General features: G+C 31.2%; 1 protein-coding gene across 1 annotated transcript; it reads left to right on the top strand.

Moving 5' to 3' along the window:
* Positions 1-1493: 1493 nt before the first annotated feature.
* LOC124928556 (agamous-like MADS-box protein AGL19) lies at positions 1494-15058 on the top strand. The gene is made up of 7 exons (XM_047468795.1): positions 1494-1930; positions 13946-14027; positions 14120-14181; positions 14267-14366; positions 14459-14500; positions 14587-14628; positions 14703-15058. Exons 1-7 carry the CDS (start codon positions 1749-1751, stop codon positions 14823-14825), a joined length of 633 nt encoding a protein of 210 aa, XP_047324751.1. The 5' UTR covers positions 1494-1748; the 3' UTR covers positions 14826-15058.
* The last annotated feature ends 169 nt before the right edge of the window (positions 15059-15227 follow it).

Raw genomic sequence — 15227 nt, 5'->3', positions numbered from 1 at the left:
TTATTATTTAATAGGTGTGAGTTTGAAAAAATATCGAGGTTTAATTTGTAAAGTTCATAAATATATAGATAGTTATTGAAAATATTAAAAAGTTGGTATAAAGGAATATTTTTAAAATATTCTTTTGAGTTGAAAATAAAATTTTGAGTTGGAAGAATTATTTTGTTTGATATGATATTTAATGTGTTTTAAGTTTGAGTTTGAGAACGAGTTTTTGAATTAGAGATATTCTTAGTATTCGAGTCTATATATTATTGCAACAAAGTATTGTTATTGATAATTGAACATGAGACATTTGTTTTTGTGAGATTAATTCCCCTATAACTATTATTTTTTTATATATATTTAAAAAAATCACAAAATTTATTTTAGTTAATTTAAATAATTAAATATTATTTTACTAAGAAATAAAATATTTAAAAATAAAAATAAATATAACAATAGTTAGGAACATAATACAAATTTCTTAATAGTTAAAAAAAAGTTATTTACATACTAATTTTATTTTTACAAAAATAAAAAAATAACTTCAAATAGTCAAGATCAAATAACTTATTAACCTAATTAAGTTTGAATTATTTAAATAATCTCACTCGTACTCTAATTCATCACCTCACTTAATTTATTGATTAAAATATTAAAATAAATTTTATTTTAAATTATTATTTTTTATTTTATTTTTATATATTAATACCAATTTTTTTACTAATAAATCATTACAAATTATTATTTTTAATAATTAATTTATTTTAGAAAATCTCAATCTAAACAAAACCCTATAATTATTTAGTGTATTTTTAAATAATTTTTCATATTTATATTTTTTATTCATTAAATAATTTAATTTATCAATTAAAATATCAAAATATTCTTACAAATTTTTATTAATTTTAAATATAAAATTTTAAAATAATTTATCTATTAAAAATACCAAATAATATTTTTTTTTATCAAAAATATATTTTTATTTATTTAAAATCTACAAAATTCTAATAAAAATAATAATTTAACCTTCCAAGCAAACAAACCCTCTTTCTCTCTTCTCTTTCACACGCGCACAACACAGCTTTCAGTCCTTGTTAGGTGGAGAATTATTCAAATAATTTTATTTTTTTAATTATTTAGGTAAAAAGTTATTAGATCTTGTTTGGTATGTTTTTTATTTAAAAAATATTGATTGATTTTAAAGACGTGGATAATAATATATGTGGATAATAATATATGATGATAAAATATTTATTATTTTTTTAATATTTTAATTAATGAATTGAATTATCTTATTTATAATATTATAATAAAAGGAATGAAATGTTGTTTGTGAATATTATTTTTTAAAACCCGTCTTATAAAATAAATATATATTTATTTTATTTGAAATAAATCGAATAAGATAGGGCAAAAACAGTGGAATCTGAGCTAGAAATCCAATTATAGAATACATTTATAATTATGATATTTCTCTCTCTTAAAGTAGATGGTTTCTTGGGCATTTTACCAAAAGAAGAAAGAGATCATATTGTTGGCCTTTCAGTGTTTCTTTGCCTTTCCTAATATATTACATATATATATTATAGTGCTGTCTTGTTCTTCATCTTCTTCTTCAGAGTCTAATCTAGGGTTCTTTCTTTCATGGGTTAGATGTCAGATCGATCTGTCTCAAGAAATTAGACATCTTTAAATTCTTTTTTTTCTTCTTCTCTATCTTGGATCTGTGAACAGGAAGAAAGAAAACCCAAAAGAGATCTATCATGGTGAGAGGAAAAACACAGATGAAAAGAATAGAAAATGAAACCAGTAGACAAGTGACCTTTTCAAAGAGAAGAAGTGGTCTTTTGAAGAAGGCTTTTGAACTTTCGGTTCTTTGTGATGCTGAAATTGCTCTCATTGTTTTTTCTCCTAAAGGAAGACTCTATGAGTACTCTAGCTCCAGGTAAATATATTTATTTCCCTTTTCTCCAAATTCTTTCATTTCTTATATAGTTTAGAGTTGAATTAAATTAAACCTAATTGGATCTAATGAATCTCTCCTTTGAAACAAATGGGTTGAAATTGAACTATATCAACAATCTATGCTTTTAATTTCTAGGACATATTTAAGTCAAATGATTGCCTCTAATTAAGTTTTCACATGATGCTTATAATAAGTACTAATTTGAATCAAACAAACTCGATTAATGACTGTTATTAATTAAACTATACCTTAATTGCTCCGAACTAGCTAATTAAGGTATTCAAGAAACAAGGCACATACACCTTATGTTGTTCATATGTATAGCCTTGTATCCATAACATTTTGAAGTGATAGATAGTGGCAAAGTTGCCATTTTTCCTCCTATGTATGTGCTTTGCTTCTTATCTTTGACTGGATTCTTGATCTAGTACTAGGTTGTAATTGATAAAAGAGTTATGGTACCAAATTATCATTTTAAGATGGCTTAATGTCAAAGAATTAGCAAATGGCTTCGATTAGATTGAGTATAAGGACAAAGGATCAATAATGATTATCTCATGGAAGAATGCATGCATGCATGTCTAAGGTCTTGTTTGTTATTTAAGTTTGAGACTTATGTCAACAAGAAATTCATTTAGAACAAGGCCTATGATGTAGTTAAATTACTCACAACTTTTATGTGTATACCTTAATTGGTCCGAACTAGCTATAATTAAGGTACATACATACACCTTATGTTCTTCATATTTATAGCCTTGTATCCATGACATTAGAGGTGATAGATAGTTTTATTTATGTTTTGCATTCGATTTCTTTGTGCAAACTTGTCATTTTTACACCTATGAATGATCTTTGCTTCTTATCTTAGAGTGAATTATTGATCTAGTACTGGGTTGTGACCAAATTATTATTTTAAGATGGGTTAATTTCAAAGAATTAGCAAATGACTTTGATTAGATTGAGTATAAGGACAAAGGGTCAATAATGATTATCTCATGGAAGAATGCATTCATGCATGTCTAATTCATGTTTGTTTATTTAAGTTTGAGACTCATGTCTCCAAGAAATTCATTTAGAGCAACTTTTATGTGTATATATATAGCAAAAGAAATTGACAGTTGAATTGTTCAATAAGTAATAATGTCATAGATATTATTTATGTAACTAGAGGTGATAGTTATACTATGTCTTATTGGTGAACTTTTTGATGCACAAAAGAATCAATTTCACCTTATAGAGAAATCTTACAAGTTGTCTTAATTAACTGTTTTGAACAAATGGATCTTCCCAATTTGTTCCACTTCACTTTAAGATTTAAGCCTTTTATGTTACAACTATTTTTTCTTCTATATAGATAGTGATTACAATTGTAAATTAACATCTATAAACTTGTTTATACTTAATTTGGTGTAGTTGATTATAAGCCTACAATATTTAATGTAATGTAACTTCAAGCTAATTGTCTATTAATGAAAAGATTTTTACTTTTGTTTTTATAAATTGTACACACTTCATTGATGAGTTCAATTTATAGAATTTTTTTTCTTGCACTCTTTTTCTTATGTTGCTTGGTGTCCCAGATTAAAAATGACAAAAGGAATAATTTTTCCTTCTAAATTTGAAGTTAAGTTATAATTATATTAAATAATATATTCTAGACCTAGCATATTAGAGGAATTAGTCTATATTTTCCACGATAAATGTGACTTTTATGTTTAGAGCCTTGGATTAATGAAAAAAACTCATTTTCAATAAATATATCTTACAATTTGAAATGGTATTTGTCTAAGTTGTAGCTGCTTCCACATTTTGAAAATTTGCATGAAAACAAGATATATATATGTTTTAGAAATTATGGCAAAAAGATCAAATATCCATTTAATTTGCATGAGAATTATAATATATAGTATTCTAAATATTCTAAACTTGTATTTATAATAAAGGTGCTCATCTTATGATTGAAAATATAAAATCATTTCATTAAACACGTGAATGTGAATTTGATTGCGTGAAAAAAATAGAACAAAAATCTTAATGTTCAGGTCTGTTTTTTCTTATAATAATAATAAAAATAAACCAGCAAATGGGACATTAAATAACACACCATCAAATATCAAGAAATTATGACATCTCAACCTCAATACTAGAAAGAGTGTGCGTTGACTTTGGTCTATTAAAAATAAGATTTTCTTACGTGGTTCCTTTTATTTCACATTTTGTGATAGATTTTCATGCCTCGTTCAACTAAATTATGATAATTATTGTCCTAACTTATTTTGAATATTTTATATTACTGTGGTTAAATGAAAAATTGTCTTATTTATTTTATAAACTGAAAAGAGTTGTGATTAATTTGATTTTCAATTCTCATCTCATATGTATCATTGACATGATAGAATCTTGTCTTCTTATTGTAGTTCAGTTATGAATAATTTTTTTTCAAATGTTCTGCCTCTCCAATAGTTGGAAACAACTATATATATATAAATAAGGAACCTTAAACCTTAATGTAGACCTTACCTTAATATGTACATATGGGCCTTAATATATACTTAACATATACTAAGGACCCTAAAATATAAATACTATACAATATTGGCCCATTATTCTTAACACTCCCTCTTAAGTTGGAGCAAAGATATTTATCGTGCATAACTTGCTTATAATGAGAACAGAATCTCTACTATACTAAGACCCTTATTTAAGACATTGACTAGTTGATCACCAGTCTTTACATAAGGGGTACAGGGGAGACTTCTAGAAATCTTCTCCTTGATGAAGTGCCGATCAATCTCAATATGTTTGGATCGATCATGTTGAACTGGATCATGAGTAATAGAGATAGTAGCCTTGTTATCACAAAATAGCTTCATAGGGCTAGTTGGTGTAAAACTAAGTTCTACAAGAAGAGACCAAGTCTACAAGAGCTCACTAACGCCAAAAGCTATAACTCTATACTCTATCTTGACACTAGACTTTTCTACCACCGTTTGTTTCTTGTTGCACCAAGTTACTAGGTTACCTCCAACAAAGGCACAATAGCCTAAAGTGGAACGCTTATCATCCAAGGAGCTAACCCAATTTGAGTCGGTATATCCTTAAACATCTAGGTGATCGTGAAGTTTAAACAACAATCCCTTCCCAGTGTTGCCTTCAAGTATCTTAGAATACGATGGACTACATCCATACGAGTCTCACGAGGATCATGCATGTATTGGCTCACAACCCAACATCATATGCAATGTTAGGCCTAGTATGAATAAAGTATATAAGTCTCCCAACTAACCGTTGATATCTCTCCTTACCCACCTCGATACCAGCACCTCTGGAAATTTATGATTATCTTCAAAAGGAAAGTTCACAGGTTTGCATCCCAGCATCCCAGTATTAGATAGGAGATCAATGACATACTTTTGTTGGGAGAGAAAGATCTCACGATATGATTTGACTATCTCAATCCCATGAAAGTACCGCAATGAACCCAAATATTTGACCTCAAACTCAGTCGCCAACCATTGTTTGATTGAGTTAATCTCATCTTCATCATCACCCGTCACAATGATGTCATCGACATACACAATCAATATTGTAATCTTGCCTCTTTGTCTCTTAACAAACATTGTATGGTCTAATTGAATCCAAACCTTATCATAGAACTACGAAATCTGCCCAACCATGCTTTAGGAGATTATTTTAGCCCATACAAAGTTTTCTTGAGCTTATACACTTTCCCTTTTGTAATGTGATATGAGAAGCCATGTGGGACATCCATATAAACTTATTCCTCTAAGTTGCCATGCAAAAATGCATTCTTCACATCAAGATGTTGAAGATTCCATCCTAGATTAACAACACAAAAAATTAGGATTCGAATGGAGTTCATCATGGCGATGGGAGCAAACGTCTCTTGATAGTCAATCCCATGTGTCTGTGTACCCCTTCACAACTAGTCTTGCCTTATAATTTTCAATTGTTCCATCTGGCTTATATTTTACTATGAACATCCATTTGCACCAAACTATTTTTTACCAACAGGAAGAGTCACAAGATCCCATGTGTCGCTCTTCTTAAGAGCATTCATCTCTTCACCCATAATACTTCTGTGCTTTGGTTCAAGTATAGCATCCTGCCAACACTAATGAATAGAAAGAGAAGACAAAGTGGAAACAAAGGCACAATAGAAAGGAGATTAAGAATTATAAGAAACAAAGTTAAAAATTGGATGTTGAGTACATTATCTATAACATTTTCTAGAAGCTATGAAAAGATCAAGGTTAGAAAGAGAATGATTACCGTTTGTATAGGAGGAAGGAGAAACTGTGGGACTAACTTTCAGATCAGACAATTGTTGGGGAAATATATCATCTTCATGTTGTCTACGTGAGTATGTCAACAAATTCAGTCCATTAAGTCTACCGAGTGTCAAACTTGATTCTCCATTAGAAGGTGCTTCCTTCTCCTCCTATCTTGGAAAAGGAAGAGGGTCTAACTCTTTATGTTTCCCTTAAGTGACAAAGATGGGAATTGAAGAAGGCTCCATGTTTATTTCTTCTTTTTCTAAACTCTCCCATGAAGAGATAACCATGAGTTGGAGGTGTAATAAGGAGTCGACTCTTAAAAGGTGACATCAAACTAACAAACATCCATTTAGTGGGAGGATGATAACATTTGTACCATTTCTGAGTTGGAGAATAATCGATAAAGACACATTTTAAAGCTCGGGGATCTAACTTTCCACGCAATGGAGCATAATTATGAACAAAGTAGACACATCCAAATACACGAAGTGTGAGAGGATGTTTTGAAGTATGTGGGAGAAATGATATTGGAGTCTTGAATTTGAGAATAGTAGAGGGAAGACGGTTAATTAAGCATGATGCAGTCAAAATTGCATCTCCCCATAGAAAACTAGGAACATGCATAGTAAACATAAGAGACTTAGCAACCTTTAAAAGAGATGATAATTCTTTCTCTATGCTATCCCATTTTGTTCAGAAGTTTTGACACATGTAGTAAGATGCATAATGCTATGAGAGGATAAGTAAGACTCAAACCCCCTTTCAGTATACTCTGTACCATTGTCGGTCCGTAGGATCTGTATAACAATTTGGAATTGTGTATGAATCATAGCATAAAATAATTTAAAACATTTAAATACTTCATTTTTGTGACGAAGTGAGTAAATCCATGTGAGGCGAGTATGACAATCAATAAAAGTAACAAACCATTTATAACCGGAACGACCAGTAACCCGAGATGGGCCCCAAACATCAGAATGAATAACATAAAATGGAGTCCTGATTATTAATAGGATAACTAAAATGTTTGTGTTTCGCAAGTTCACATGGTTCACACATAAAGTCAGACCTACTACATTGTCTAGTTAAAGTAGGAAAAAGATGTTCTAATATACCAAATGAGGGATGACCACAACGTCTATGCCATGAATGCAAAGACTTTAACGAGGAGCTAATTGATACTTGGTGGACCATTGTTGAAGAAATATGCACATTCTCCAAGATATATAAGTCATTGCAGACTTTACCCCCACCAATCGTCTGATCAGTTACTATGTCCTAAAAAACACAGTAAGAAGGGAATGATGTTACCAAAAAATTGAGAGACTCTATAATACATTTAATAAATAAAAAATTTGAAGTGAATGATGGAACATATACGATAGAGTTCAAAGCTAATTTGGAAGAAAATTGAATAGACCATTTTCCTAGAATAGGTATAAGGGATCCATTTACAACCCAAATAGTATTCTGTTAAGACAAATAAGAGCTAAACAAGCTAGAAGAGTTTGTCATATGGTTAGAGGCTCCTGAATCGATGATCCAAGAGTTAGAAGAATACTATGTGGATGTTAAGGAGGAAGCCATACCGAAATGGGAAAAATGAGAGGATGTGGAAAGAATAGAAGAGTTTGCTAGTAAGCTGCGAAGAACACTCGTCTTAGAAGCCGTTAACGAAGCCTCTACTGCACGTGAATGAGTATCCATACTAGAAATTTGTGTCTCCTCTGATAGGTGAGCACTATGTTGACGATGTCTCCCAGAGTCAAGACTTCGGCCGCCACCAAGACCACAGCCAATGCCACGAAGGTGAGGATGTAGGAAGAAGCGTCTATCACGAGTATGCCATGTCTTCTGATAGTGATCACACAAAGATGGACTCTTATCAACAAAGGAAAGTTCTATTGATGGGGCAGTAGCATGAACAGGGGTAACAACAAGAGCGGAATGATCAGATTATTTTGATTGAGGAACTAGTATGTTGTTGAGTCTCCTCCCCCAAAATACAAGCATGGGTAGTCGAAACATCATGGAGTGAAACTTCCCGATCAATTTTTCCTTAATGGGATCATAGTAAATATCTAGGCCAACTAGTAAGTCAATCAGACGATCTTCTTCTATAATCATTTGATAAGCCTCTAAATCCATCGTACATTCTACTGTGAAGATGCGATAATGATCTAGCTCCGCCCATAACCCTGTCAACTTAAAATAGTACTTTGTTAGTGTCATGTTACCCTATACTATTTCCCGAACTCTCTTTCAAATCTCATAAACCTTCAAAAAATTTTCAAAATGGGAATATGTCTTAGATATCAAGTTCCAAATTTCTTGAACAGTGCAAAGAAATAGACAACTCTTTTGAATATTTGGTTCCATAGAATTAAAGAGCCATGTTTTCACCATGGAATTGTCCGATACCCAATCATTCAATTTTGGATCATTATCCTTGGGTTTCTTAGATATTCCATTAATAAATTTCTGCATTTTATTAGCTTGAACCGAAAGTAAACAAGCTTGCGACCATGCAAGTTAATTTGACCCATCCAATTTCACAGGGCTAAGAATGAGGGATGAGTTGAAATGATATCCCAGACTAGTAACGCCATCATTATCTTTGGAATTGGGTTGACCTCCTTTTGACATGACAAATTAGTGCAACAAGAACAATCCCAATAACAATTAGAGAGGATGGAAAAAACAAAAAAGAAACCCTAACCCTAATTCTATGGTTCTGATACAAAGTTACGAATAAAAAGATTTAAAAAGTTCTACCTCTCCAATAGTTAGAGACAACTATATATAGATAAGAAACCCTAAACTCTAATGTGGCTCTTAATGTATATAAACCTTAATATATACCTAACACATACTAAGCACCTTAATATATAAATACTATACAATATTGACTCATTATTCTTAACAAGTTCATAACACTGAAAAGTTTGTGCGCTTTTCTCTCTTGCCTTTATTAAGTTATATTTATATGTTTTTTTCTCAATGTTCTTAAAGATCTTTTTGTCTGTTAATCCACGCCCCCATTTAAGATTTGTTTATACAATGTGACGAGTTCCGCATAATCGTGATTTATGATGCATACTTTATCAAGTATTCATCTCGGTTCTTAACATGATTTACAACATGTTTCGAGAAATAAAGATAAAAGACTTGGAATCAAAGTGAATCACAGGCTCCTCAACATGTGGAGTTTTCTCCAAAACATCATTAGTGTAATCCTCAACCCATGTACCCTAAAGACTAGGGTGCACGAGAACATGATGTATATGAATCTTCATGACAAAGAAGAGTGTAATTGTGCATCATTATTAAGGAAAGTGTAATAAGGATCTATAGGAAGAAGCCTTGTATATTGAGTGTCTTCCCGTTGATGAAGGCTTTTGTCTAATTATATATATAGTAGAGAAGTCCTCTTATAGGAAACATACTACAAATACTTTAGGCAACAAATGGACCATCACAACCTAAATCCAAAAGTACCAATGAAAATATTTATTATCTATTAACTCTACTCTTATAAAATGTTTATATTTTATATAATTTCTCGAATTTACTTCACTCTTATAAAAGTCCATATTTTCTGTGATTTCATGACGTCATCGTCACGTTTCATTCACAATCTTAGTCTCTCCCCCATTTAACAATCTAGAAATGACCCACATAATAATTTATTCCCGCATGATTCAAGAGGATGCCATTTGTAACTCCACAAATTCGAGAACATACTACAAATACATTAGGCAATAATAGGTCACCACAATCCAAACCAAAAATTTACCCATGGATGTATGTATAGTCTATTATCCCCAATTTGATAAATAGTCCATATTTCCTTTGATTTATCAATGTAGAACATCACATAAGTAACCAAAATGAAAAACAAATAGTGATATCAATCGGTACAACAACTTGCTTAGACTGTCTAACAAATCAACTTCCAATCTATTCTCTCAATAAATAAAATGTCTTTCATATTTTTGTTAATAAAGAATGTAATTGAGCGTTAAACACAATATAATTCTACCATTGTCTATCTGAACATAAGTCTAGGGCTCAAAAATCGTTACATAACATCATTGTTTAGTAATATAAAAATAAAGTGTTTTGAACTAACATTCAAAAAGTCTTGATTCCACGTTAAACAACTCATTTCATTTGAATGATTATAAGGATGTTTAAGACTTGCAATTTTGTTTCAATTGAAAATAATAATAATTAGAGACTAAGGGTGAGAGTCTCATCACGATGTCAACCTTAGCCACAAGAGGTACCAATGACTTCAACAACTTAGGTTACACGTGTTGAAATATAAACTTGATTTGAATTTTGATACTTTGTGTTAGTACTAATTTAGGCTCATCAATATATTACACAACTCAAATATCTTAATATTTAGTTTTTAAAAGATTATCGAGAAATCATATCTAGAACACTCTAAAGAATTTCATAAAGTTCTAAGATATTATAAAGTAGATATATATGGAACTTAAAAAGAGTTTAAAAACTAAGATTAAAAGTATAATTACGGATGTAAGTAAATGGAGAGAAAATAATATAACGAGTTTCCTTCTAAATATTAATCCCTCTTTAAAACTTATCTCCCTAAATCTAATTTATAAGAAAGTGGTATTAGAGTTAGAAGTTCCTATTCAAAGATGGCAAATGGAGGATTCCTTTTTCAAATTCTGATGCTCACCAAGACAAACTACCACAATTGGAGCATGAAGATGAATGTGTTAATATGAGCTCAAAATGCATGGGACGTTGTCGAGAAAGACTTCGAGGAGCAAGATGAAACTACACTAAGTCAATCTCAAATTCAGATTTTAAACTCTTAAAACTTGGAACAATGGAGTCGAGCGAGTTAAGAAGATTCTTCTTCAAACTCTTAGGATACGTTTGAATTTTTATTTATGGAGGAATCCAAAATAATTTTTGATTACTGCTCTGGAGCATTAACTGTAGTTAATCAATTAAAAAATGGTGAAGTCAAAATCATTGAGAAAACTTTTCGTATTTTAAATCCAAGCTTCAATTTTATTATTACTAATATTGAAGAGAATAATGATTTGAATACTATGACTATTGAGAAACACATGGGCTCTCTACAAGCCTATGATGAAAAAACAAAAAGAGGTCATAGAGCCATTACTAAAATTAAATATAAAAGAAGATAATGTTCATGGAAGCCAAAAAGGACGGAGTCGTGGACGAGCACAAGGGAAATGAAAAGGAAGAGGTAATCACAACAACAATGGAAAACGAGGTCGATATTCACAAGCTATTAGAAGGCGTAAAGGAGACAACTCATGGCCTAGGTATGAAAATCTAATGTCAAGTGCTATAGTTACAACAAGTTTGGTCATTATTGATTTGATTTGAGTGTAGATACTCGACCAAGATATAAGAAAGGGTTAATCTTGTAGAAGAAAAAAATTAATACAAGAAGAGAGGTCAAACAAACATATTGTAAATTGACACTAGTGCAAGCAATCACATATGTGGAGATCAGAGCGTGGAGCTAAATGAATTAATATATGAAAATATTTCATTTGGAGATGAGTCACATATAGCGGTAAATGAGAATATAAAATCCTCATACGCATGAAGAATGGAAATCATAAATTCATCTCAAATGTCTACAATATGCCTAACCTGAAGAATAATATTCTTAGTTTGGGACAATTATTGGAAAAAGGTTATGGCATCCACTTGAATGAACATAACATATATATACATAAGGGATGATATAAATAACTTGATTACCAAGGTACCTATGTGAAAGAATATATAGTTTCTTCTAAACATTCAAAATGATGTAGAAAAGTGTCTCAAAACTTGCTATAGCGAACCATCATGACTATGACATCTACGATTCGGTAATCTCAACTTTGACAGTCTTGAACTTTTAGAGAATAAGAAGATGGTGAGAGACTTACCTTCCATTCACAATTCAGACCAATTGTGTGAAAGATGCTTACTTAGAAAGTAGTTCCAGAAGAGTTTTTCAAAGGAGTCAACATCAAGAGTTACAAAACCACTTGAATTCGTACACACATTAGTGTGGACCAATCAATCTGAGTTCTTTCAATAAGAATACATACTTTCTCCTCTTTATAGATGATTATTCAAGAAAAACGTGGGCGTACTTTTTGAAGGAGAAGTCAGAGGTGTTTGAGAATTTCAAAAACTTTAAAGCTCTTGTAGATAAAGAATGTGGTCTTTCCATTAAGGACATGACATCTGATCGTGGAGGAGAGTTCACATCAAAGGAGTTCAATAAGTATTGTGACGACCATAGAATTCGTCGTCCCTTGACAACTCCAAGATCCTCTTTGACAAAATGGAGTAGCTGAGAGGAAGAATCGAATTATATTGAACCAGGCTCCATGCATGTTCAAGAGCAAACAAATTCCTAAGGAGTTTTGGATTGAAGTTATGGCTTGTGCAGTGAATTTAATGAATCGCTCTCCAACAAAAAGTGTGCACAAAAAGACACCACAAGAAGCATGGAGTGGAAGAAAGCCCCGAGATCTTTAATCTTAGAGTCTTTGGAAGTATTGTGTATGCTCATGTGTCAAATGGACAGAACGAAACTTGATGATAAAAGCAAGAAGCTCGTGTTCGTAGGCTACGACTCAAGTTTCAAATGATATAAACTCTATAATTCAAACAACGGAAAAAAATTTATGTCACAATGTGGAGTTCGATGAAGAATATACATGAGATTGAAACATTCAAGAAGACGAGTCCAACTCTCTTATTACTTTGAAGGAGGAGGTGAATTAGAGCATCCAAGGATAGATGAGCTTTAAGAGTCTAGTCCACCTACCTTACCGATGCAAAGTTTGTCCGAAGCAAACTCAAGTGAGAGAACACCACGATACAGAAGCATTGAAGAACTGTATGAGATAACTGAAATTTAGAATGACATCACTCTATTCTGTCATTTCACCCCTCTTTTGATACATTCTTCTAAATGGCTCATTTTATCATCAACATTCATCATTAGTGGACGTAACAACCAATGTGGAGTCATCTGTTAAAGAATGGAGTATCCTCGAATACCATTGTTTGTAATTGTCATGAATGCCACGCCCCATGCTTAAAAAACAGTTTTCAACATTTGATCGCGAATGATAAATCAACACATGTTCGTCACAGCTACCACTACCTTGAATGTTACTTGATAATCCACTGTCATCTTCAATAGTCAACAAACGGAGATATTGGAGAACTTTACAATCAAACCAAAACACGAAAAACTAAAACAACTGATTTCAAATTTCCAAGTTAGGAAATATGGATTATGAGTAAAAGTAGTAATTAGAGACTTTCCATAATCTCTAATAAAGGTTATGTTTGATTATGGTACTGAAATTAGAATTGAAGTTGTAGGTTCAATTTCAATTCAAATTCATTATCTGTTTGATGTAAAATAAATAATTTCAATTATCAATTTCAATGAAATTATTAAAATGTATATGAATCTTTAAGTTTTAATTTCATCCTAATTATATCATGATTTCATTTGGTCAAAATTAAGTATTTAATTGAAATTAAATTCCTGTTTTTTATAAAATTCAAATTAGAATTTAGAACTGTAATCAATTCAAATTATGCTCATCTAAACTTAAGTAACATTTCACCAATTTTGTTCACTTTGAGAATCTTTCAGCATAACCGAAACCATAGAGAGGTACGAAAAGAATGCCAAGGAAATAGGAAGCACATGCCGCAGTGGACTCATCCACAAACAGGTTTGTGCAAGTCCTTCTATCAACCATCTCTTGATTCAAATGTCGGGATTAATTTTCCAGATTTCGCTAAGAAATCATGTACTTATATGAAGAATAACAAGGAAGAAGATGCATCCATGAAAAAGAAGATCGAACAACTTGAAAACTCAAAAAGGTTTGTGCATTCTAATGCATGCATGGATTTGTTTAATTTGTAGGAACATTTCAATTCATTCCTGGTAATATTTTTAACTTTTAAGGAAGCTTTTGGGAGATGGATTGGAGCCTTGCTCATTGGATGAGTTGCAAAAGTTGGAAGAACAGTTACACAAATCTCTTTCTTTTATTAGATCAAGAAAGGTAAATTAATATTCTAACACAATTTAATTAAACAAAAATAAAATACAAAGGGTTTTAATCTAAATTCGTCGCCTTTTAATGTTCTATGTTAGAATCGGTTGTTCATTGAGAAGATCGAGCAGCTGAAAGAATCTGTGAGTTAGAAGTTCTATATATAGCATGCTTACAAATTTAGGTTGAGACTCACTTTTTTTTTGTTTGTTTTATTTATTATGTATAGGAGAGAAAGTTAGAAGAAGAAAATGCTGAATTAAGGGAGAAGGTGAAAATTACTAAATTCAAGTTCTTCCTTTTAATATCTGTTTGTTTGTTGATATTTTGGGTGTTTCTAAACAGAGCGACGTCGTGCAAAATCCATTGGATTCGACGTCTCTTGTTCCGGGTGAATTGAAGGAGCAAGAAGTGGACACACAGTTGTTCATTGGACTACCTGAAACAAGGAAAAATCATAGAAAATAATAACATGGGTAAAGAGTTTTTATGTTATTGTTTATTACCAGGTTTGTATAGGCCGAGTTAACTCACAATATTGCACATATATGAGTGAAATGGTGCATGCAATTTAATTTGTATTTGGAATTTGTTTTTTGTTTGTTAAATTTTTAGGGTTTGAATAATATTTATAACTTTCTTTGGGTGTTCTTTGAAAACAGATTGTTTATGTGGAATAAAATGGTGGTATATAGTATCAAGCAAGAGTTATTGTGATTATTGCATCATACACCTTTATTTTATTCCTTTAGAGCTTGTTTGATCTTGTGTTTTTTTTAAGAAAAGAACTTATTGGATAAAAAAGTTTTTTGTTTTGTTTTTTAATGATTTTTTTTTTTATATATGCCCTCCACTTTCATTATTTTCACT

Source organism: Impatiens glandulifera, chromosome 3 (assembly GCF_907164915.1).
Source record: "Impatiens glandulifera chromosome 3, dImpGla2.1, whole genome shotgun sequence".
NCBI classification, from domain to species: domain Eukaryota; kingdom Viridiplantae; phylum Streptophyta; class Magnoliopsida; order Ericales; family Balsaminaceae; genus Impatiens; species Impatiens glandulifera.
This window is presented reverse-complemented; position numbering and strand designations above follow the sequence as displayed.